Below are 27,647 nucleotides of genomic sequence, written 5' to 3'. Positions count from 1 at the left end.
TTAACAGATTTGTACTGGATTGTTGTCTAAATTAATTAACATCACTTTGGAAGAGATAAAACTTATTACTTCTGCCTGAGTTTTTATGTAGTTCTTATAAAAACACGAACTTCAGTTTATTGTGTGAAGTAGTCTTCATATTCAAAACTTTGATTTCTAGCATTTCTCATGTGTCATTTATGGTAGTGGTGGGTGCAATCACCACTTCATTCACTGGAAGCAAGATGACTGTATTTTTTATAAGCATTATGCTAGTGTGGTTATGTCTGATTGGTTACAGCCTTTCACAGTGTAAACTATTAATATGTTTTATACTATTGTAAATTTCATTTAGTAGAGAGAAAAAAATCTTATTTTCATTTTAATCTCACTTTATATACTGTTATCTTGATTTCTAATTCTGTACATATCAAGCAAAAGAAATCATAAAAATGATTCAAACTATGAGTATAAACATTACCATTAACAAACTGTTCAGTAATTGTAATAATTTGCAAATGAAAACAAAGAAGAATATTTTATAATATAATATGAAATATCCATTATAGACAAAGCCTTTTGTTCCAGTGCCAGACTGGATGTGATCTGATGGACATGGTAGTGCAGAAATAAACTTTAAAATCAGGAAGATGCATGATATTATTTGGATGAAAAATGAATTTTGAATTAGCTATGTCTCACCATCTTTTGTTTAAAGTTTGATCATGAAAACTTTATTTTGAATTATCACTTGTTCATTCACATCATACAAAAGCATCAATTTCTGTTTGCAGAACAACATCAGCTGTCGTGTTTTGGCAGTGGGTTAACCAGTCTTTCAATGCACTAGTGAATTACACTAACAGAAATGCTCAGTCTGAACTCAGTTTAAGGTAAGTTTGGTTGCAGAAAATTTTATATATATATACTTTGAATAATCCAGAAGTGCAATAAGTAATCTCTGATTTTTAGTATTCTTTCATGGTATATTCTGAAAATAAATTAGATTGCACATGATGTACTAGAGGATCACATTGTTTTACTGTATGCTAATAAATAGTATACAATTTCTTAGGCTTCTGCTGTATATTCTTTATTGTAAGTGGTGCTTTTTATTTCCTTGGTACATCAAATTGTACTTGCTACTGTGACACTTGTATGATGATGTATATAATTTAGATATTTAGTTCTTTACCATAAATAAATTCTTGAGACACAATTTAAACTTAAACACAGATTTCAGTTGTCTTTGTGATTGGTTTTAAGGCTTAAATTTTCTTAATTGCTTTCAGATTTGAAAGTTTTAATGTTATAAGTTTTATAATCTTAACAAAGTACTAATCTGAGTACGTGACTTGATTTCTCTTGAGTGGTGTGGATTTTATGTAATGCAGGAAAAAAAAACATTTTTAATTTTTTTATACAATATCTTTAAAGCATTTTCTTTGACTAAATTTGTAATTTCAGATTTGTTCCTTTTCACACATAATTAATTTTTTATGGTTTATGACTTATTATTTATCCTGACATAAGTCAGTGATGTTCTTGAGATGCATTACAGTTTCCCAGCAAAAGTATAGCTCAATGTGTAATGTTATTAGCCTTAAGAATGAATGCAGTGTATGATATATATTTAAAAAATGTTTATACATTTCAGTTATGCTTTTAAAACATAACTAATACACAAATAAGTGATATATAAGACCTAAATACAGTATCTCTAGCTATAACATTTAGGTAAGAAACAACTGTAAGTGCTTTAGTAGATCAAGCACCCAACAATACTAGAGTCAGTTGTATATAATTTAAGACTACAACTGCACTCCAATTTAAAATAGCTGAATAACTGTTGTTAGATTATAATGTGAATATACACTTATATGTAGCATCTACTTGTAGATTATAAAGCTCAAATCTGTTGAAGGTGATTGTGGCATCTGTCAGAGTTTGAAAAAATTTACTACAATTGTATTCGTTCAGTGATATTTGAACTGAACATGTCATGAGGGTATGTAAGCAACTTATTGTGTAGAAGTACCTCTATTCAGCTACCATTGTTTTATTGAAGATACAGAGAGCCAAAGTAGAGAATTTTCATAACTTGTTGACAACACACCTGAAGTCTTATGTTGTTTTTTAAAGGTTTACTTTCTAATAAAGGAATTCAAACTTGGATAAAAATAAGACTTTAAATCATAACATACATTATATTATTGATTTCATTCACATGTGATAAGGGTAAAGGTGTTTAATAAAATTTTGAATATGAAACAGTGACTTGCACAGAAAAGCATTTAAAGGGGCTCCTGTTAAGAAAGGATGAAAGTCCTTTATTTTTGTGATATATGTATAAACTTGGCATCAAAACATAGCTAATTACCTAAATGTTAATATTATATAAGCTTTATATACTCTTCAAAAAAGAAACGCAAAAGGCAAAATTTGAGACATATTGTTAACAAGTTTATTCTGGGCAGTTCTGTATGACATGTGTGAAACTTTGTACATTCACTGCTGAACATCCAAAGTCTGCAAAGGCGAAGTCCACGCTCACTAGTTTAATGTCACTCAACGTCAATAATGAGTATTTCCGTGAGCATCAATAACTGCTTGGCATCTCCTGCCTGTGGAAGCTATGAGATGACGAATCACATCCTGTGGAATGGCTGTCTGCTCAGCCTGCAAAGCTTTGCAAGCTGAGGTAGAGTCTGCGGTTGAGGTTGTCGCCGTCACAGACGTTGGTCCAACTCGTCCCAAAGATGTTCGATGGGGTTAAAATCTGGTGATCTGGAGGGCCAGGGAAGAGCATTGATGTTGTGGTGTCTCAAGAAGACAGTGGTGAGTCGAGCTGTGTGAGGACGGGCATTGTCATGTTGAAAAATGTCGTTGACATTCACCATGATGGGTTGCACATGGGGCCTAAGAATCTCGTCGACAGTTGCGTATGGTCTAATCGGAAATCCTACGCAGCCCTGGTATGGTTGAGGCAGTAGACGTCGCAGTGGTGGTCCTATCCTGAAGGTGACGTAACCGGATATAGCGATCTTGTGTGGGCGTGGTCACACGAAATCTGCCAGATTGTGGACAGTCACGAGTTGATCCATGTTGTTGGTGACGATTCCATAGCCTTGTGATGGTGCTTGGGTGGACATTCACAGCTTTGGCAACATCTGATTGAGATTTGCCTGCTTCCAAGTGACCAATGGCATTGTTGCGTTGTGCTTCAGTCAGTCTTGGTGTAACTGTATTGCGTGTTGGTGGCTTAACACTGAGCTATGGAAACCGAGAACCTGTCACTTTTATAGGGATTTTGCACATGTTGCACTTGCAGAACATGCAGATCTCTCAAACAAATTTATTGGACACGAATGCGTTTTGGCGAAAAATCCGATGTTTTCCTCCGTTTTCAAAGTGCACAACTTTTATTGTCATTTTGGTCTAACAATCAGTGCCTTAACACGTGTAACATCACATACTCTGAGCTTGTAATGTTATTACATATATTTCTCTTTAAAATAAAAAAATATCCCTTTTGCGTTTCTTTTTTTGAAGAGTATATTTTAATGCTGTAAGACAATATTAAAAAGTTGTCTATTTCCTTGAGTATAAGGGTTGTGAAATTTGCTCTTTAGGTATCCCCTCTTCTCTAATTTATTTACCACTCCTACAAGAAGTACAACATTTAATGTAAATTACTCATTATAATATTTTCATTCTTCAGGGAAAGCATAATTTTTATGGACTTCAATCTTATTTGGTTTCAGAGCCATAAACCAGAAAATCGGATCCCTAGTTCAGTTCCTACCTGACACGTTCTTTCTCTTACACAAATAGTCAGTTGCTCTGTTTGACATTTAACACTGTATTATTTATAACCAATAGAAAACCAAACTTTTAATCTGTCAAAGGACATATTATGTTATATTTCTTTTTTGTATGCAAAATTCTTTATTTTGCTTCCAGATGAAACTATATTCCCATAGGGATCACATTGATGAACTTAGCTAAAATTTTCACAGCTTTTGTTAGATATTTAGAAAGCCAGAAAGACTGTGATACTTAGGACATTCTTTGCATTTTGAATGTTGTTATTCTGTGTTTTTTGTTGAATTATTTAATGAAATAAAAATATATTTAGTATAATAGTACAACTGATGAAAAAGTAGGCTAAGATTCATTGTGAGATGAGAGTAAAAACAAAACAAGATAAGTACTATATTTCTTTTTCTGATGTATTCTCTATTATTATAAAAGTAACTTAGATTTAAAAATTATTAACTTATTAGGTTAGATTAGGTAAGATAAAGAGAAAGTAAAATAAACATTATTTTAAAGGTGTGCTTATGTGTTACATATTTTGATAGAATAATGTAGTAATGTGAGCTGCAAGCTCTCTGAATAAATTACGTCTTGTGAAGTGGGATTATTAATTGCACATTATTCAATGGAACAATAAAATAAAGTAGAAACAGGTATTTACTGATACAAGCTTTAAGCTATTTAGGCTAAACAGTTGCAGTTTTTTTTTACACTTTACAGTCATTCTAAAAAAAAAAAAGGTAATTTGGGTTTATCTCCTAATTTTTTATGGTGGTTACAAGATCAGTCAAATTGAGCATCCATGTATAAAGTTAGAAAGTGGAAAATAACATAAAATATAAAGCTTTTTTGAAAAGAGAAAATGTTATTCAGTTAGAAGATTTTGAGATTACACAAATTAAATTTGACAGCTTTCAGGTGAAGAAACATTATTAATAGAAAGACTTAAATAAAAAAATCTACTTTTTTGTGTATAAAGTCTCATGATATGTACTGATACACTGCAGAAATTTGTGAATATAAATATATATTATTAAAAGGTATAGTATGACTAATCTCACAGCTAATTTGATGGTCATGAATTAGGTGCAATGCACCTAGCCTGTTTGGAAGTAATTAATAAATACTGTAACTAGAGGAAACTAAATTTAAAAAGAAAAATTCTCTGCTCAAAGGCAGTAAAGATATATGATTACTGGTGATTATGTAAAACGTGTTTCTATGGTTGATATTATTCTCAACATTTTCAAGTCCACTTCTGTAACTGAAGGAAGCAAAAGAAAGAAAATATGACACTATAATTCTCTTGTGTGTGAACAGTGATATCTGTATGGTTGTTTATTTTTCAGAATGGAACAGTAGGAATTTTAAATAGGATTTTCACTTACAGTTACATTTCTTTATATTTTTCCAAAATTTAACAGAACAATTATCTCACAGTCCTGAACTTAAACCTGTTCCAACGGGTCATGGGTCAAAGTCTTGTTTATTGATTTGCATTTAAAATTTTATTCTTCCAATGTTTTATGAATTTGTGTCAGTATATTTGGTATCAAACTGAAGATTATAAATCAAATTTTAGTATTATATATTAGTTTAATTTAAAAGTAAATATTAAAAAAAAGGTCTAAATATTGATTTTTATGGTTTGTGATTTGTTGATTGCAGGTTTGGTTCAAGTTAGATATTTGTGATGTCAGAATACTAAGTCTGTAATTTCATTCAAATTAGGAACTGAAATTACAAGGTAGAATATAAAATAATAAACTCATATCTTTTCTATATGTTGAGACACTGCTAATTTACTAAATTAGACATAGTGGGCCACTCACCTCTTTTTGTTTTTATGAAATTGTCCCTTATATATATGCTTTAATTCAATATATGGCATGTAAATAACCAATTTAAAACTCAAAATATCCCTGTGGTTGCTTTACTATCTATTTTAAAGTACTTGAAAGCCAGTCATTGTTTTGAACCAAGATTTCAAGTTGTGTCTTAACTCTGCTTGAAATTACATTTTTTTAAAGAAAAAAAATCAGCTTAGTTCTAAGCTTGATAAATCATAGTGGAATTCTGTAGTATTGATATAGTTATTTTAAAAATAATTATATATATATATATATAAAGGTAAAAAAAAAAACAAAAAAAACTTTCTTTTAACCTCCTTCAAGTGCAGAAGTTGAAAAGGCTTAGCAACCTAAGGCAACAGCAAACAAGTACAAAGGTTGTAATAACTAAAAGATATAATTGTTTGCTGCACAAAAGTAGAAGCACAATTTTCTGTCCTATTACAAAAAAGGTTTTATTCCATTGTTTAATGGACAGTTACTTCACCTTGTAGAGAAATAATTTATGAGTAATAGAAATTAAAACATTATTAAAACAATAGCATAGAAACTAGTTCCAAAACAAAATTTTCTGAGAGTTTTCAGGAAGATTTTAACTTAAAAGAAAAATATTTATTCTGAGATCAAGATTCATGCTGTTTGAGGTTATAGTGTTTAAAGTACTGATTAAGTAGGCCTTTTTTTTCTCTCTCTGTTAGTTCTTGATTAAAGTACAATTTCATTACCAAGGAGAACTGTGTAACTGGTGAAATGGTCAAACTTATTAAAGTGTATGGCAACATGAAGGCCTTTTCTTAGTCTTGACAAAGGTTTTGTGGTTAATTAACTTCTATTATAGTATGGATTTATACAACTTACTGATAATTGCAGTTCTTGAACTGTATTTTGAGTTTTAAAACATTGGTTTTATGATGCTATGAGGGATTTTCCTGTGTTGATCAAAGAAACTATTTGCAATTTTTTATAAAGTTAAAGGCATGAAATTTAACTTTATTACAAGGGAAACACCCATTTTATGAGACAGTGTAATTCACTTGTGTGTGAACAGTGATACCTGTATGGCTTTTTATTTTTCAGAATAGAGTAATGGGAATTTCAGAGAGGATTTTCTCAGAAATTCACTGAGCTCTAAAAGATGGAATGTTTTGTAAGAATATGTGAAGCATTTATAAGTTTTTGATAATATATGATAGCTGAGGAATTTGGAGTTTGCTTGGGATCAAACTGGTTGAGGCATCAGTGTGTGAAATTTTGTCAGCTTTATTCACAAAGTTTATAACCTTTTCATCTCCTGGAAATCTTTAATGTCTCAGTGTGTATTTTGTCATCACTGCTGTAATGCAGATTATTTCATGTGAAGAACTTTGATGAGAATCAATATTTTACTCTATGCAGCCAGATGACACGTTTGGAAGTAGAAATATTGTCTGTTTGTTTGTACAATCTAGTTTGAAAAAACGTTTGAGGGACTGGGTTACAGCAACCAAAATGAAGAATAACTCACCACTATTTCATGTCAATTGCTGCTAAAATCAGTTTTAAATTGGATTAAGGAGGAAAAGTACATATTTAGTTTTTTTAAAAGTTCTTATAACTTAATGTTAATACCTCTCATAAATTCATATCTGCATTTCTTTGTAGTGAAATTTAATTGCAATAAATTCTGTTGCACTTGTGAGTTTATTTCTGTAGTTGTGTGATGAACATCTATTTGTATTACTCACATCAATACTATGTTATTATTCATATTAAATAGTTTTACAATCCTGTAGTTTAGTGCAATGCAATATGTTTGTTGTGCTTTTATTTTTCATTCTTTTGTTATCTATTTTATATGCTCTTTTTCTTTAATATTATTTCCATAATGCACCTACCTAGATTCTCTTATAGGTTCCTTCTAAACTGGAAGTTTCTTTTAATCTTTTTTGTTTCAGTACTCTTGTACTTTCTTTTTATTGAACCTCCACTGACTGTGATCAAGAAATCTACTTTCAATTCTTTGTATTATTATACTGTGTATTATTATGGAGTGCCCTAATGAAGGTCATTTGGCTAAAATGAACACCATGTATATCTTTCTTTCCAATGATTTAATTTTTTGTGTATGTTTATGCTTGTCATGTTGTAGCTGCATTTGTTTATTTATCTAACTTATATGTATTGTTCTGTATATTTTTAAATACATAGTTTAATGTTTATAACACCATATATGAAGCCTGAGTATTTCAGGTTTCATTCTAGACAATATGGTTTGATCATGTAAATGAAAATAATATCTTTTCTCTAGAGACAGAAATTGTAAAGCATATTTATTTTCTTTGTATATATGATCATGACTATTTCATTTTTATAACGTTGTTTTATATGCATATTTACTTAAACTTGTTTGTTTGTTTTTTTTTAGGAAAATTGCATTTGCTTACATATCTGCAACAACGAGTGCAGTGATAACAGCTGTAGGTCTGAAGAACTTCTTAAAGCATGTGAGTTACATGATTTGTTCTGTGAAAGTAAAAAATAAAGTTTGTTATACTTAGTGGTAATTTTATTATTCCATTACAGTCATTCCTCTTCTCATCTGAAGGTATCTTGATCTTCTTTCTGCCCCTATGCATTGGTAACAAATTTTAATGCTGAATACACTTGTTTATATTCCCACAAATTTAATACCACTTTTGAACATGTATATAACATGCGACCGCCTTACACCAATAATACTGTGGCACCTATATTGGTGCAACTAGCTTCACAGTTAGTTATCATTTTCTCGATTGATACAACATCATGCAGACGTGTACTTTTATACATGTGACAGTTGTTTACGATTGTACTTCCTTGTCAATATATTTATCACCAGTTTTATTTTACTGTTTGCATTAAATTGTTTCTTTTTTCTGCATTTTTTTATTGTTATCAAGTTATATGATAACTTAGAATAACCTCAATACATAGACAACAGAAATTACCATCACAGCAGACAAGGCTTTTGGTATCACTACCTAGGTATCGGGCCTGACTTTATCTACTGAAGAGGTACAGGTCTTAATGTGCAAGATTCCTAAGCTTTGCTGACAATTTCTTCTCATTTTCATCCTGACAGTTCTTCTAAGACTTAATACAATTCAGGAAATGAAAATTAGATTCTCTCTTTTTTTGGTTTGGCACTTTTTATTTTGGTCTGTCACACTCTACACCTTTTCTGTTACAGCTGGTTGATCAGGTATGTTGTTTGTTACATATTTCTTTTTTCTGTAGGCCATTATAACAGGTGCTGCTTTAGTGCAGAGACAGTGTATCACACAAAACTGCATAGTGTTGTACAAAAATGTCCTTTGAAACAAATGATACATACACTTTGCCTGTTGGAAATAGTTCAGAGTCTAAAAAGGAGAACCATATGGTTTAGTTCCCAGCCACAGTTCCTGTATGAATTCTGAGAAAGTAGACCATTCTGGTCTACTAGGAAATTAATATGTAGGGGTTTGTTTAAATTAAAAAATGATGAACCTGTAGAATCAGTTAGTGTACAGTAACCAATAAATAACTAAAAATTGCCATTACATTAACAAAACAGTCAGAATGGATTGAAAACAATGCTATTGTACATGGCTGCTCTCATGTGAAAACTTTATGTAGATATTGGGCACAAACATTACATTTTAGAAGCTGCAGTTCATATGTTTTGACACTTTTACGTTTATCATTTTCACATGGGATTCTGCTTGGGATGTAACAATATATATACCTACAGCTTCTTGTGTTGCAGTATAAATTAAGTACAGTTGCAAACTTTTGAGAAGCTTTGGGTAAGAATAGTTAAATGATACCATAAGAGTTGGATGCTTTGTGTACTTTCCTAAACTGCCCTGGGACATAATATTTGGCCATATTTATCCATACATGCAACTTAACATATTAAGACTTATCTAAGTTGTAGTTTTATCAAGTGTATAAGCTACTATGTGTACATTAACTTTAAACCAAACTTACACATCAGAGTACAAGGTGGAAAGATGTAGAGTGAAAATAACAAGGGATGGGAACTGGTTTATAATACAGGGCAAGTTCTGTTAACCATCATCACAGCTGCAACAAATGATGAAACAAGTTGTTGTATGAAATATCTTTGAAACATTATTTTAACATTCCTTACTATCTATCTTCAAAATCAGTGACACATCTGATGTTATCTCTTTAAGTCCCAAGACTAGCCAATGTGATTAGGATGAACACTTACCATGTGTCATGATGGCATAAAGAGTAAACTAACTGAATAGGGGTCTGTAAGTTGTTTGCCAAACATGCTCATGTTTGGGCAAGAAATTGTTCTCCCTGTTGTTGTAATGTATGTTCTCTCTTTATAGTAGATGTCTCATGATGTCTGTATGAAAAAGTGGAGTTGTTAAGGTATGCAATAGTTGATACACGCTATTTAGCATATCAACAACTGAGAAAGACTACTAAATGTTGGAAGTAGTATGGTCAAACTGTAAAGGAACACATTTATTATCATGGAAACAAAGCTTTGCATTAATGCATCCAAATTCCATAAAAGCATCTCAGACCTGGGTAGAAAAGGTTATTGTACTCCATGAGATTGGAGATGCACTGGCTCAACCAGGAATGAGAAGTAGAAACTGGTAGTCGGAGGAAGATGAGAATGTTATCATGTCAATTCACTCAATGAAGAGGAGAGAGCTGAAAGTATTTACCTGACTGTCCATGATAAGTTAGATCAGGAAATGCAGGAGTTGGAGGTGAAAGACTGCTCTGACAGTTGATTGGGTTTGTGACATTGACCTCCTAATCAATGTAGCAGGGATTGATCAACTTCAGAAGATAGGGTACTTTGATGATTACAGAATTAAAGAGATTAAAAGGGCTTAGCAACCTTTACATTTTTGGCTTTGAAACTGAGTTTTACTAAAGGAGATATCAGATAATAACTACTTGATTATCACAAATAGGATGGCTAGTTTTAGTAGACACAAAGCATTCTATATCAGTTTATATGACAAGATGGTAGCTCTGAGTTGTTTGACAAACATGCTTATGTTTGGACAAGATATTGTTCTCTCTGTTGTTGTGATGTTAGGTGCTGTTCATGGTATAAGATTTTGAGATTGCCACTTAATTTACATCATGATCTGGTATAGTTCACTGGTCAATCGTTGAAAGAATATTGTAATCCTTGCCTTATGAGTTATCAGGATATTGCTTGTTAAACATACTTGTATTATCTAGGTGAGTGGTAAGAACTCTATAGAACATGTCAACTAGTTTATCTTAGATTTTTCTCCGTACATTTCAAGAAATGTGATTGTATATGCATGAGGGAGTGTATTAATTCTCAATGTATGTTGATATATAGTAGTAACAGCATAAATATTAATCCTGATAGATGACAATTTTAGCAGAAAATTATTAATTTGACTGAATTCTGTGATTATTTATTAAAAATGAATTACATTTGATGGTTCCTAGATGGCAGCACATTACAAGACTGCAGCTAGTGGATTATAGCTTTGGAAGGTAAACCAAGAAGGTTATAAAAGTAATTTGTGCATGAGCCAGATACTATATTTACATATATGTATTATAAATGCATAAGTGGATGGTCTTGCACTTGTACAAACATCACATTGTCATTTATGAAACTAGGCCTAGAATGGTTTGATGGTTATGGTGCATGACTCAATCTGAGGGTTGTGGATCCAAATCTCTTTCACTAAATGTACCTTTCAGCTGTGGGTGCATTATAATGTGACAGTCAGTCCCACTATCCATTGATGAAAGAATAGACCAAAAGTTTGTGATGGGTGGTGTTGACTAGCTATCATTCCTCCATCTTTCTCTACTAAATAAGGGACAGCTAATGTAAATAGCTCTTGTTTAGCTTTGTGTAAAATTTAAAACAGATAATTCTTAATGCCATGTAACACAAATGATCAGTTACACAAAGGACAAAATAGATTTGCAACATGTGGAACAATATGCAGAGATGCCAACTATTTCAAATGACTGCACGTAATGATTGTAGACAGAGCCCTTTCACAGTTTTAGTCCTTTAAGATTTGCCAGAAACAGGACAATCTGGTGAACGAGGCATCTTTTTTTCCACCTTGTGAATGATCGCATTGGTGTTTCTATGCTGCTTAGAAAACGAGAAATACCTATCTATGTGAGCGCGCTGATTGGCTGACAAGCACTGATGACGTAACTATAGATTCCCCCACGTACCTAGTATGGAGAAGCACCTCACTCAAACTATTGGTAGACGTAGGAGATACAAATATTTTTTATCATTTCAAGCACAAACATGATTATCGCATGTAGCCATTTGGACTATGTCTTATTTATTATCAAAATGTATTTGTATCTCACTAGAAATTTTCTTTTCACCCCTTTCAAGCCCTGGGGGAACAATTTATCACTTTATTGTATAGGACTATATAATATATAATAATTTGGGAGTTGCAACAAGTCATAATATTTGTCTGTATGAGCATATAGTCGTAATGTATTCACCAAAATCATAATGATTACGCTCAAATCGTAATGGTTGGCATCTCTGCAATATGATGCGGATGTTAATATCCTATGACATTAAGTTAATGGTGACTGCTCACCTATAAGATATTTAAAGATGTAATACACCTATAATTTTCATTAATACTGGAGAGAATGTTGTAATATTGACATAAAGATATTCAACAGGTAGTGATTTTTATGGAAGGATAAAAATAACAAAGAAACATCTGAGACAAAAATATCCCTGGTGCTTCCTGATTGGAATTAATTGAAATTATCAATAGTAAATTAAATTTACAGACAGTAGCACAGATATAATAACAAATGTAAACTTGATGTACTGTTTTATTTGGTTTGTGATAGAATATTTTTAGTAATGAATAATGAAAAATTTTATAACTATATAGTTTTCAAAACCTTTTCTTAATATTATTTCAGTGCAAGATGCAGTCATAATACATGAAAATGTAGTCTTTGAGTGTACTGAGGGATGGGGAGAAATTCCAACATTGTGATACTTTGTAAGTTGCATTAAAGATAATTGTACTAAACTTGTAACTGAAAATAAGGTCTTAAGGAAAGATTATGTAAACATTATTGGATTCTAAATGCTTAAAGTAATGGGTTTTTTTCACCTGTATGTTGGCATCAGCTCGTGTAAGAATCAGTTTTTACAGTATTTATCATTATTCTATCTCACTGAAACAAGGTTAGGTCCATGTGATAAACAGATGGTAGTAAGGGGTCAATAGCAAGTTGGAGGATAAGCTATTTTGGTTATTGTTTGGCAAGGACAACATGGTTTTAGGTATTTGTAATGTGGAGACCCAGTGAAGCCAGGGATTTGTGAAATATCTTTTATGGGCAATATAGGACATGGGTATGTATGAAGCCTATACAAATATTATTTCACTAAGATGGACTGAAGATCAGGTCATGGTTGTAATTGAGTAATTACAACTTTTTTTTTAATCTGTACACTTTGCTGAACTTTTGATCTGTTGAAATTCATATGACCTTTACTTCAGACTTTTACTATTTAAAGTTGAATTATTGTAACCAAGTTCGTGCAAGTATAAGTTATGCAAGCGATCACTTCAGTGAACACCAGTGTATCCAGGACTTATTTTATAACACAGGAATGCACTACATGAAAAATCCTTAAATTCATAGTACTATCCTGATATTTAATGGGGTTGAGTTCATGGATGAAGGTGCATTGCTTGCCAATGTATTGAATGTGTAAGAACTTGTTACGTCAGTCATTGCTCTGGTGCTGAGGTCTCAAGGATCTGAGCAACTCCTATCAGCAGCAGTAGGTCACTTGTAATTTAGGTTTCCTCTGAACTTGCTGGTGATAGAAGGAACCACCATAGCAATCATGTCTTCAAACAACTCAAGAGCAGACATCACCACCATTGGTGACTTTAATGAAAGAAGAGTCAATCCCTGTAAAGAAGCACAGGAACTTGCTTTTAAAGTAACCTGTCAGATGTGATGCTACCCAGCAGTATCTGAGCCAGATGTGATGCTACCTCCTAGGAGATGTTACATTTCAATACTGAAGAAAACCTTTCCAGAGCTTGGATTCTCTCTAAGGTCTTGGAGATTGTAGACTGGATTGAGCCTGCTACCTCTGAAGTTGTAGCCAATACAATGGATGCCATCACTCTGACAGCAACTACTATGGCAGCTTATATGAGCTAACTAGTTCATGCTATTCCATCACCTCTGCCTATATTTTGTATCTTATTACCTTATATTTCTTAAGACATTAAGATTTACTACTATTCTAATGAAGAGTAGCAATATTATTGTGTTTTGGTTTCTAATCTTTAGTCTTATTGTTATGTTCTCTAAATATGTATTCTTGTACAAATTCAGTTATCTTATCATACAACTTTGTTGGCTCTGAATGATCATTGAGTCTCTGCATTAACATATAAATTGGAAAGTGTGCTTTCTCTGAAACTTAATATCTCAGTTTCTGTGTCTATTTGACCTCTAGTATTAGATGTCATTGACTTTATTTCTTAGGAAATTTTGACCTAAAGTACCCTCTATATATCTCTCTTTTTTTTCTTTTCAGAAATGATACAAATGTTTGAGTTGTAAATCTCTATCTTCTGTTTGAATGTGATATTTTCCTGAGATTTTAAATGGGTATCCTGTAATGTAAATCAATATGAGTTTTGCAACTTCCTTACATATGTTATCTAATAATGATTGATTTTTCCTTATGAAATATAGTGCTTGTGCCAATTAATGTATTTCCAACAGTCTGTACTCTTTGGTTGAATTACTAGATAAATCTCACTGACACTGTGAATATACATTTTTTCTAATAATAGCTACTACCAGAAACTACTTCTAGTTAGCATGCAATGTTGTGGATGAACTTACATTTTTATTACTTGTGCTACAACTTGCACTTGGCTATATCAACTTTTTTTTGGAATGTTAAGTCCTCTGAATTTAGTTAGATTTCTTCATTTGTGAACATTTACATTAATGTGTTATAGGGCTCTGTAAACTCCAGTTAAAATATTATATTTTTTTTATTTTCACACTTCTTTTAATGTTTTCAGTTTTATTCTCTTACACTGTGTTTTTATTTTTACTTGGCTAGTTTTTTGTTGTTGTTGTTTTTTTACAAGCAAATTTATCTAGAAATTCCTAGATTGATATAATAGCTTTTCTACAAGATCTCTCATAGCTGCTAAATCTTGTAATGCCACTTGTGGTTCTAAGTATAATTTACACTCATCTTTATTAAGCTACTAATTAAATTTCTTTTATAATTCAACAAAATGTGTTTTTTTTATCTTCACTTTGTTTAGATGTCCATAAGCTCATACTAATCTGATACCTGTTTCTTTAAACACATGCTCAGATATCCAGATAGATTTTCCTCTTTGTTCAATTAGTATACTTATTTATGTTGTGAACATGTTAAGCATTTATTGTCTTCTGTATTTATATTAAGTCATGAATTAGCCTTAACTTGTCATAACCCTCAAAAAATACTTCTTCAACAGTGTTCTTAGTCTTAATATATCACTTTTTAAACATTTTTCTAGCCTGAAATGCACAGTACTTCATCTGTTACATCGAAAATAAATTTTCAGTGTACTCATCTAACTTATCATAAAAAGAGAGGAATTGTGTTGTAAATGAACATGTTCATTCTAATGTCCACTGGTAAATATGTTTGTACAGTAGTTGTAACGTTTATGTTAGTGTTTAGTGGTTGTGGTGGAGGTAATGTCCTAACTTTTAGTTTAAGACCATATACATCATATACTGGACCTGCTTTCATGTGTACAATTACCATAGCATTTTCCAATGCTTATCTTACTCATTTACTTATATTGTATAATTCTATTTATCACTAGCAAATATACTCTGTTTATTTTACTCACAACTTGTTGTTTGCTAAACTTTTAATCCTGGAAACATTGTATCAATTTATAATTGGTTTGGTAACTCTTTCACTGCGGGTTCGGTACAGTATACACAAGTTCATTTACACATTTGCACGTATTAAGTATTTGCACTATAACTTTTGATACAACATGTGTATCTTCACAAGTTCATTAGACTTTTAGTAAAGATTTAGTAAAAATTTTATCAGATTTTTTAATGAAAAATTTGTTTGTTATTTTTTCATTATTAGTCTGAGTGCAAAGTGATTTCATGTTATGATTAAAAAAACTATTCTTCTTCCCAAAAATCTTAGACATTACTCACATAATCTCAAAAACCTCCTAAATACATTAAAAATATTTGTTTTTAATAAGACTTTATATTTTGTTATTTTCTATACTGTAACTATGTGGGGTCTTGTCACTTGACCAAGTGGTAGGCATAAAAAAAAGGAAAAAAAAAAGGAAATAAAAATAAATTATGCTTTTTTCATACTAGAGGGCTAAATATTATAATACAGAAGTACAAATATTTAGTCTAAGTAGCTTAAGCCTCATGATACTGTATATTTTCTGTGTTGACACATGGAAGATATCAAACAAATTTTTTTTAACTTATATGTATACAGTTCAATAACCAAAAAATCATAAATAACTACACTGATACCATAGAATTCCACTATAATTTATTATGCTTAGTAACTAAAATTTATTTAGATTTAAAAAATGTGAAACTTCAAGCAGATTAAAGACACACCTTACCTCATTGAAATTTTAGATTGAAAGAATGTGGTAGCCTTTTCACAGATTAAAATGGCAGAGAAAACCACTCTGGGATATTCTAAGCTGTTCACTGGTTATTTGCATGCCATATGCTATAGTAAGAATATGTAAGGTACCATTTCAAAAAATGGAAAGTGTTGAATGAGGCCACAGTGTTTGATTTAATACTTAAACCATATCTTAGCAAAATAAAAAGATATGAGGTTGTTATTTTATATTCTAGTTTGTCAATATTAGTAACTGATTTGAGTTTCTAATTCGTATGAAATTATAAACTTTGTATTTTGACATCACAAACATCTAATTTTAAACAGCACTGCTTTCAACATATCACGACTCAGTAAAATCTATATTTAGATGTGTTATTTTAATAGTTACTTTTGTATTAAGAGATTAACTCATGTATAATATTAAAGTTTGAATTATAATCTACAATTTGATTTCAAACTTATTAATATAAATTTGTAAAATAGTACTTCAATAAAATTTTGAATGCAAGTCAACAAAAGTGATGACGTGGCCTTTGTTAATTAACAAAAAACCTGTTACACAAGAATGTAGGAAGACACAAATATTAAAATTTGAAATTTAAATGTTTTTAATTGTTCCTTGAAAAACATTTTGCAGTGAAATCCTCATTACTTTTCAGTTCAAAAGTTTGAATTATAAAAATGTGACTTATCAATTTCCAGTTCCAAGCCACTGGAGTTGTGGGATTTGAAGGTATCCTTCTGAATGTATTAATGAAATACAGTTAATATGTATAAATGATTATAATCATTTATAAATACCTAGCCATTTGAAAACAGTATTTGTGCAAGAAAAGGATGAGGGATCCAACTCAAAGGGGTGGGTATTATATCTAGAGCTGTACCAATCAGTGTAGATCCTGACACGTATTACAGATGTCTCTATTTACTTGCACATTTGTACCCTTGTTACTCCATACATGTTGTGGGTTATGATGGAGTTACTTGCAGATTACTACTGTTCTTCCTCTTCTGTTATCCCATGATGCTTATTATTTCAAAGATGTTACTGTGCTTGTGGTGGTTCCAGTAATTACATATTTGAGTCAGATGAGTTATATTACACAGACATCTTTTTGATACTGGATGTTGGGCTCCTTTATCTATCATTAAATTTCTCATATTGTTATCACATACTTGTTCATAGGTTGGGGGATATAAGATTTCCTCTGGTTTCATGAACTGCAGATGAAGGTGGTATGATATTCTGTCCTACCCCCATCAGATGGCTAGATTTTAAATTGCAGTTGACTTTCCACTGTCATGATCCTCTTTCCTACCCCAACTTAGATTTTGGTATCCCGGTGGCCAGGTTTTAGATTGTTGTTGACTTGTTGATGGTAAGAACCTTATTCTACTCTTGCATGGATGTTGTTTCATAGCAGCTTAGATTTTTGGATGTTGTTGGCTTATTGTGTATAGTTTGTCATGCCTTTGACACTGTACATTTAGAGGCATATCCTTTAATCTTTTCACTTTTATCTTTTCCATGATCGAGTTAAATAATTAACATATGGTTCAAATCACTATTCTGTTATAGTTCTTTTGCATTTGGATGTACTCCTCCATCTTTGCACCTATATTTTCAGCATCTGCTCATAATGGGTAAATATTATATCTTGTTGAGAACTGTTACGATCTCCCATATATGATTTTAAACTTTGATGATCTCTTTTTAAGAAGTATTCTTCAGGCATTTTTGAAGCATGCTTCTTTCTTTCCTTTGTACTGGCCCCTCCACCTGTTCAATGTAGGATCCTAGCTATTTACATGAGTGGAGGAAATTTACTCTTACCAGAAGTTATAATTTTCCTACACTGAAAATATGTTTCTGATAGGTGCTTCCCACCTTTCTTTCTCACTGAAAACCAATTCTTCCATTTTCTATCAGTATTCAAAGTGATAGTTGGGTAGAACTGAATAAAAGGAGTCATGTCAAGATAGTGTGTTACTCTCTTATTGGTGGAGGGTTGTTGCATGATAATTTGCATGCAAGATTAATTGAAACTAATCAGTTCTGGATGGGTGAGGGTTTCAAGGCTTGTGGGGTACATAAAGGATTTTTTGCATATCGACAACAGCACTGAATGAGAATAACTATTTATGTTAGCAGAGGTAAGTACCTATCGGATACATTTTTAGCATAGGAAAATTATAACATATGTACTAATGATATGGGAGGAATAAGCAAGTAAATCACTGGAATTAGCTCTGAAATGAATCATATATCTCCATGAACTTTTAAAACCTGTGGTAGGAGAAATAAATTAATTTTTCGTATGTTAAGCATATTGGACTTAATTATTTTTCTAAATAATCCAAGAGAATCACACTCCTCAGTAGAAACCTTTAAAACATTATTAAGTGTTAATAAGCTAATTGCATGTAGCAGGGAAAATAATTTCAACAATGGAAGAAAGATTCAAGTATGAAATATGTTTAGTGAAATTAAAATTTTAATTACTGATGGTACTTTAAAAATTATAAAACTTCTTGACAGAAGGACCATTTGCTGATTAGGCCATTGTTCTTCTTTTTGGGAAAGATCTCTCCTTGGGTGCCCTTGTATGTATTTTAAAAGATACCTTTGATGTCAGTCTCTCTATTATATCTCACAGAATAGATGAAAACTTAGCACATAGACAAAATACAGTTATTTTAATCTTTATAACATTTACCTATAGGATGCCAAATGTAATTTATTCTTTTTCTAGATTGTTGCAATAGATTTATATTATTTTTGTAGCATACAGTATTTTAATAAGTTTTTAATAAGGTACACTTTGTTTATAATTTTAATCCATTTCCACTTCTAATCTACCTCTAGTTGTTTTTTTTGTTTTTTTCTCCAAAAATTTAAACTTTTGTTCAAGAGTCCAAGAAGTTTGACCTTATTGTTCTAAGAATTAAAGTACCTAATTCATAAAGTCTAGAATTATAGCACAAGAAATGAGGTTATTTATGTAGAAGAAGTGGACTTATTACTTGAAGAAGTTGAATATTTTGTACAGGAAACTTTTACTTGTAACTTAAAGTATTAGATTATTGTTCTAGAAAGTATTGCCTTACTACTTTATGGCATAAAAAAATCGTTCCAGAAGTCTGAATGTCTTATTTCAGGAGGTAAAACAATAATGTCAAAGATCTTCATTTTTGTTGTTGTTGTTTTTTGCAATATTTCTTGCATATTTTTATGTATAATGCTTTTATGAGTAATTATTTCAGTTTATAGTACTTTACCTCTTGAAAATGATTTTTTCATCATGTTGACTAGTTTAGTCTTAGTACATTTTTAAAGGGTATTTCAATATACTGTTTAATTATGACACTTTTAAGTATTTTTAACATACATTTTCACATGATATTTAATTGGTTTGTTTTATTATGCTAAATACCTTTGTGGTTTTTCAGAGAGCCAGTTCCTTGATGCAAAGATTTGTTCCTTTTGCTGCTGTAGCTGCAGCAAATTGTGTGAATATTCCCCTCATGAGACAGAGGTAAAAACAGTAAGAATGATTTGGTTAATTATATTTTTGTAAGATGATATTATTACCCTTATTGTATTTTAAAACCCTGTAATCTTTGGTTCCATATTGTTTTTCTGAAAAGAAGGGGCACAAATGAATTTGTACCACACTGCATTCATAATAATTAAAAACAGATCTGTGTTTAAATAGAAATGACAGACTGATTGTCTCCTGTTGTAACATTTGTCTGTCTTTAGTAGTATTTCAGAATATTGTTAGCTCACTTTTCTCCTCCATTTCTTACTTTAAATTACCTTGTCCATTTACAGTTGGAGTTTAAAATTAAGCTGTTTATATATTGTCATGGGAATGGTAACCGTTTTATTAAAACTAGTTGGCTTAAGTAACTAATAAAGCATTATGTTTCATTTTGCCTAAAATAAATTATAATTCTGATACAGTACATTATCTCTACTAACATAACTTATCTATTCTCATTTAGTGTTGCCCTCTATATGCAAATCATGTTTTTGCGTGTCACAAGCTTTGAGCTCTTAAGTCCCTTTTAGCACATTCACCCAAGCTACAAGTTGGGGTGTCTCATCTTTGGTTGTATCTGCTGTCATCTGCTGTGAGATTTTTCATTATATGAGTCAACCTGCTTTTCCTGATCTTGCAAGTATTCTTCCTTATTCCTTAATATGCCAAACCTGTTTGGGGTGGGGGGACAAGATTCTCTGCAGCCTCATTAAGGTGGGATGATCCTGGTATAATTCTCATCTTACCCTCACATGGATACCAGTTCCCTGCATTCTGGGTTTAAGATGTAGTTGACTTTATGTGTGGAGTCTGTCTTCCACTATCTTCTGTATGCCTGGAGGCACAACCTTTTACTCTCACTTACATTTATGCATTATGAGATTGAGATTCATATATGATGGAGTTTAAATCCTTATCCAACCATAATTCTCTCCCTATTAGATATGCTATTCTTTATTTCTACCCATATATTCAACATTTTCCTACAATGGGCAAAAGTATACCTAGTTCAGAAGTAGTGCTGTCTTTCATGTATGGTCTACACTTAGAATATATATCTGATAGGTACTTACTGCCTCTCGCATTTCTAGCATTTTCTCTCCACTGAAAGCCAAAACTTGAAGTGATAGTTTGGGAGATTTGAATAGAGTAGTCACATGTCAAGAGAATGTGTTACACTCTTATTGGTGCAAAGTGGTCACAGGATGATTTACCTGCAAGATGCATTTGAATCAGTTAATTGTAAGGAAGATGGGACCTTAAGGCTTGTGGCATATGAAAAAAGGTTTTACATATAGAGGGCAGCACCAAACAAATAGCTATTTATGTGAGAGGAGGTAAGTATCTGTCAGAAATATATTTTCAGTATAGGAAAATTATAACTATGCAGTCTTAATATTTTTATAGTGAATTGACTGATGGGATTGCAGTGTTTGATGATAATGGTCAAAGAGTCACAGAATCAAAGGTAAGTACATTCATTATCTATACTTGTGTGAACAACTTGCATATCTGTTTAACCCTTGCACTTATGCCTTGGTGGATTACACTAACTGTGTGACCACAAAATGACCATCAGGGTTTCCATACAATAACTTTTAACATGTTTTGTATATCTTCATGAAAGTTTTAATACTTTTAGTAAACACTGTAAGTCTTTTGTAGACAAAAAATTCAAATTCTTTATTAAGTATTTTTGCTAAATATTTGTCCATGAGTGTATGGATTCAGAGTGTTGACTGCTCCAAGTGCAAAGTGATTTTTCAGTGTGAGATTAAAAATACTTTAATACATGTATAAATTATTAAATTTAATTTCTATAACTTCTAAAACCTTTTAGATAAATATCAGACATTCTTCTTGACACAAATTTTACATATATTTGCTATTTACTTTACCCTAACTTTATGTGAATTTGATCAGTTTTACTTGTAAACACCATAAGAAAAATGTGAAATAAAATGAGTAGTACTGTTCTATTCTTTTTAGTATTGATCATGAAGCTCTAAATTACTTCTCCCAATGGTTTCTACTTCTAACCTTTCCAAATCTGTTTCCTGTGTTTATTTCACTGTTACTGGCTGAAATAGAAATCAACAGAACTAAAGTCAATGAATCACTGCTCCTGTTATTAGACTGTTTATGTTGCACCATAATACTATGCTCAATGGCAGAAAAGCATGTTTTAGTTCTGAAAATACTGTGGGAGAAGATTTATTGTCTTGTTGTTTTGGCAGTATTTGTCTCCTGACTTTCTCCCCTACTTCAGTGTACCCTCTATCCTGATACTGTATAAAAGCATCTCATTCAGACAACGTTATCATATTTCATGATAAAGTGTTCACTAATGAGTTTCTTATCCTTAATATGATTATTATAGATACTATGAGCATTGTTAGTGTCATCTTAATGTGTGTTTTTTTTATTATTGGCAAGTCAATATGCAGTATGAATTCCTGGATTATTGTTTCCAGCACAGAGGCACTTAGGTCTCTCCTATCCTACTTCTAATATTTAGTGGAGTAGGGATAGTCACTCTCAGTTGTGACTATTCATAATGAGATGGAAATATATATTTAGTTCAGTGGTGTTTGTTTTGTAGGACTCTGATGCTACAATTCAGGGTAATCTTGGACATTCTGGAGAGAATTTCTATTTGTTTTTTCACATGTCTTCATTTATTCTGTTTGCCTCTCAGTCCCCCTGTGAGACAGTGGTAAGTTCAATTTCCTGTCATGTATGTAGTAGATGATCCAACATTATTTTGCTCCAACAGGGTAAACTCACCTGACCAGATTTTGTTCCAAGCAATGGTAATCAAAACAGTATTTAAAAAACATAAAAAAGAAGGTCGCTTTGGAATAAGCTGCCTCTGGCTTATTTTCTTCTGTTAATCCATCAGTGTGATGATTTGGATTTTTCCCCAGTGGCTGTTGAGTTAATATTTGCTTGATGGCTGTCAGGTGTCAGAGCAGGTACTTAGTTTTCTCTCTATCCCTAGACATTGTAGTTCATGCAGGGAGGTTTATTGCTCAGTTACCTGACAGGATAGCTGTGCCTTATCTGTCACTGTTGCCAGAACTACGAGATCTAGCCTACCAGTAACAGGTGGATATATATTGTGACTCAAATAATACATCAACTCCTCAAAATTCGAGTCACTAATGAAGAGTTTATAGTTAACCACAATAGAGCAATGTTTCCTGGTAGGAAACATCCTGGTGATGAGCTGCACCCATTGTTAGCATGCATGTTGGTTGAATTGTTAACTTTCACATTTGTTCCTGTTGTCATTCATTTCTTTGCTTCCATTGGCTTCCACAGGGGATCATATTTCTGCTGCTTTTCAAGGATTCTAACCCCTGTCATTAACTGTTTGGTACAGTGGTATCCAGAATAGATTCTATCCATATTCATGGATTTTACTGCTAGGTCAGAATGCCACTGGCAGTGCAAAGGATTATTGTATGCATTTGGGATCTGTAGGGGCTTGGCTTTGAGATCCATATACACTAAAGGTCCTTGTATTGGGATTAATCTTTCAGTTCACATTTTTACTATTGTTACCCACCCTACCTATATGGTTTCCATCTACTGCAGATCCTTGGATTTTGGAACTTGGTTGAGTCATTAAATATCAAATTTTCATAGGTCTGGTGGCAGAAAGAGTCATGCTAGTTCTTGTGGAGTTTTATTTCAGTCTGTGTTGGCTGTAAGGAGACAGGAGATTGGTCTATAGTAATAGATTTTCTCCTCTATAGCAATTAATAGATTCTCCAAGATTCACAAGTGTCTTATTTCTCAATTTGATGGGTATTTTTTACCAGGATTGTGGATTTTCAAGTTTAGAGTAGTTGGCTCTTATCTGCACATTGCTGTAGTGGAGGCATTCCACCACTATTGACATTTTGACACACAATGCTCAGATACAGTAGTTAGGGGGTTTTCATCTTTGGACTAGCATCAACACCATATGGGTTCTGCCACTTCCATTACTTAGCCATGTGCACGCACCATTCAGTGGACAATTGGTTACTGCTGGCACCATCTTATCAAGTGAACAAATATCACACCTTATTCTACTTTTGGAACAACAAAGGCAGACATCATGTTATGGAATAGGAAGCCTGACTCTTACTTCCTTATTTTCTTTTACTTTACAGATGATTCTTTCTCTTTTGGGTATGTGGGTGTCACTGAAATCCTTTAAGATAAACTCACTTGAGATCCTCTCAATTGTCTTTATGTGACCAAGAGATCATAAACATTGATTCACTGGATTTTCCAGTTATCTTATTCAGGATCTTTCTTTGATTTTGAGGGTTTGTTAAATTGGGACATTACTAAGTTATGGGTTCCTCTACCACTACTATGTCCAGAGATCCATATCTTTACTAGAACCTCACTTCAGGATGGGATGCATATCTCAAGAGTCTGGAATTCCAGGGTCTATACATGGAAGATGAGGCTTACCTACACAATGTTTTAGTTCTTCTTGTTATTCAAAAGGGAAATACCTCTTGGTCTGGGCTTATTTAGGAGAACATAGGCTTTAGTGCAAAACTTCCATGGTGGTGTCTTGCATATTTTGTGAAAGGGCACTTTGTCTAGGGCTCTTTGCTTTCAAGCTTTGGCTCTTCTTTATCAGGACCATTACTATTATATCACCGTACTAGCTTTCTATGTGCCACAGGTGATGACTGCAGTAGCATATCAATTGTCTGAACCAAAACAGATTCTTCCAACAGAAGAGATGCTATATTGCATGATTTTCTGTTGGATAGACTTTCCTTTTGCAATGCTGATGGCTGGTGGGTTGACCACTTATTGAAACAATCGCTACTGACAATTTGGCCTTCAGTACCTCAGTTTTGGGCTTTGACAGTAGATGCATTCCATTAAAATGGGATGGGATTACAAAATTAAGACTTCCATCCTGTTTTTATGTTACCTGAAGTACTAACTATGATGTCCCCTGCTGGTACAGCTGTAAGTCTATGTATTTACAACTCTAAAATCAGGGGTTTGATTCCCCTCTGTGGACTCAGGTGATAGCCCAATGAGGCTTTGCTATAAAAAACAAACACTAACAATGATTTGTTTCATTGTTGCATTCTATTGATAGCACCAGATTGGCAGCTACACTCTGGTTTATGTTTCTATCATACCTAAAGGAGTACCCACCTCTTTTGCTTTCTCTTTGGCCATTTCTATGGATGCAACTATGATTTGACATGGTACACCCTACTATCCAAATGAAGTTTATGCAGTTCTTCACACAGCATTGGAGTTTAAAATCTAGGGTTACCTAGTATCTGCCTAAAGCTTTGCTTTGTCCTACCATGTCTCACTTTATCCATAGATTTGTTTTTAGTTGCTGCTGTCTCACAGATATCGTTGGTTGGAGTGGTTTGCTTTGATTGTCTACAGAAAACGTTTTATAGGAGGAAAAAATATTTTTACCAATTCATCTGATTACTATTTTTCACTTCTGTAACTAATCAAATTTTGATAATTTGTTATGTTCAGTGAGTGTGTTGATGGTTTTGTTACCCATACTAATGCCTTTCAAGATGCTAAACAACAAACTTTTATTCTTTAAGATCAATCAGGTTTCCAAGATTTGCACTCAGTAACATGTACAAGGTGAATATGAAATTCTCCCATATTGCTTATTCTTGGCTCTCTTTGAATTTGAAGGCAAGGAATCATCAGTGAGTCACATCGAATCAGATTAATCACATATTGATGTCTTTAACAGCCATTTTAATTTCCCTCCAGAGGATATTGTGTAGTTTGGTATGTTGACCTTCCCAAATAATTTTATCTTACATTATTTGCATGATGTGGTGGTATTTTCATTGGAAGATGTTTGTCTACATCTTGTATCTGTCTTAACCATTTCTCTTAGGTTATACAGAAGGTTGAGTATTTTTGTTGCCAAACTTGTTTCGTCTTTACCTCATTTTTACAGAATCCCACTCTTTGGTGAGTGTTGCTCAGGCAGATGTGCTATCATTAAACCAATTCTGCACTATCAACCACTAGGTTGCATTGGCCTCTGTAGAAATGAGGTGTTCCATAGGACCAGTCAGAGGCTGACCAAGTGGTACTGTTGTACTATGTTAGAACTATCATGAGTAAAGCATAAGGAAATTCTGCCTGTTTCTGCCAATCATTGGAAAGAATAAATTGTGGTCAATCTGCTTTTGAAAATTTAGGGAACTTGGTTCACCTATTGCACTGTCTCTCAGGGCTCTCCATTGTGCATTATCCTCCAGATTCTACTAGTGCAGCTAGGTAGCCCTCACAACACTGGGATGGTGGACAAAGGTTTTTCCTCCAAGAATGTTAATGTGAACTGCCTCCATTCTTAGAATAGAGGGTGAAGTTGGGGGTCCTCCTTACCAGGCCCCTGGATATTTTTCCCTGGATGTCAGTAGGAGAGACACTAATTTATACAGTAGCTTACTTGCAATACCAGTTTTGATTCAGTGCATGGCTATCCAATTGGGTTGGGTTTGGATCTTCTTTTTGATCATTATTGGTTCAGTACATTGTTTGTGGAAGAGGGTCCATTGTCTCCTTGTAATTCCAAATGCAAGGTAGTCCAATTCTGGGTCCTTGGTTGAGCACATTTGTTCCATGTTCTCCCTTTAATTCTAGGGACAAGTGGAATGAGGATGAGTGTTCATAATTTTAGACGAGAGGAGCTCTGTTTCCTCAGGTTGAGTAAAGCATATAAGATTCTGTCACCAACACCTCTACTCTCTCAGCATTGGATTATAGCTGTAGATAAGAGAGGATGTAAGTATGTTTTGGAAGTTAACATTTTCTTAAGTCGAAAATGTATTTCCAATAATACTTTCCTCTATTCACACTCTCCCTTCTCACTAAGTGCCAGAGTTAGAGAATATGGATTGAGTCAGTCTCAAAAAAGTGATAACCTAATGTGAATGAGATGCTTTTATGCAGTACTCAGAGAGAGAGGACTAATTAATATATGCAGAGAATGTCATGAGACAAATATTGCCACCTACACCATTTCATATACATTATCTCTATCGGCTACATAACAATGGAAATGAAATGTGTACAACACAACACAGAGAAATAAACAATTCCCAGAAAGTTTGATGACCTTTATGATGCTACTAAACTAAATCTTTTTATGTCACTCGTTCAATTATACTGGGCATTTCCAGATTGCCCCTGAAGAAGAAAGGTCCACCTTTTGAAAGTGCTCGGGTTATAGGGGTTTCTATTTCAGTTTTTTGCCAGAACTGATTAAGTGTGGTTATAAAATACTGGAGGAAATGTGAAAAAGTCAGACTGATGCTTAGATTGGCAAACAGAGAAACCCTAGCTGTTGAGTAATAACTGTGAGTGTGTTATTGGAAATATGTTTATGATTTAAGAAAAAATTTAGTGTTCTTGTTATTTTTCCTAAAACATAGAACAATAAATAACAAATATATAGAGAAACAATATACAAAATTGACTTGCACTTGTTTTGATATTGAATTTCGTGCAAAGCTACACAAGGGCTATCTGTCCTAGCCGTCCTTAATTTAGCAGTGTAAGAGTAGAGGGAAGGCAGCTAGTCATCACTATCACTACCAACTCTAGGGCTACTTTTTAACCAATGAATTGACCATCACATTATAACACCCCCATGACTGAAAGGGTGAGCATGTTTGTTGGGACAGGGATTTGAACCTGCGA

The 27,647-nt window shown here is 32.8% G+C and overlaps 1 protein-coding gene across 6 annotated transcripts in view; it reads left to right on the top strand.

The window, feature by feature from the left end:
* Positions 1–27,647, top strand: part of LOC143240213 (sideroflexin-2-like) — an 80,804-nt gene that overhangs the window by 21,028 nt on the left and 32,129 nt on the right. For all 6 annotated transcript variants that reach the window (XM_076482321.1, XM_076482315.1, XM_076482317.1 and 3 more), the window contains exons 4-7: positions 774–872; positions 8,053–8,131; positions 19,828–19,913; positions 21,330–21,390. In XM_076482321.1, the coding sequence (XP_076338436.1) occupies positions 774–872; positions 8,053–8,131; positions 19,828–19,913; positions 21,330–21,390 (325 nt within the window). The remainder of the gene's footprint in view (positions 1–773; positions 873–8,052; positions 8,132–19,827; positions 19,914–21,329; positions 21,391–27,647) is intronic.

Source organism: Tachypleus tridentatus, chromosome 13 (assembly GCF_004210375.1).
Source record: "Tachypleus tridentatus isolate NWPU-2018 chromosome 13, ASM421037v1, whole genome shotgun sequence".
NCBI lineage: Eukaryota > Metazoa > Arthropoda > Merostomata > Xiphosura > Limulidae > Tachypleus > Tachypleus tridentatus.
The sequence above is the reverse complement of the archived record's forward strand: the minus strand, read 5'-3'. Positions and strand labels throughout refer to the sequence as shown.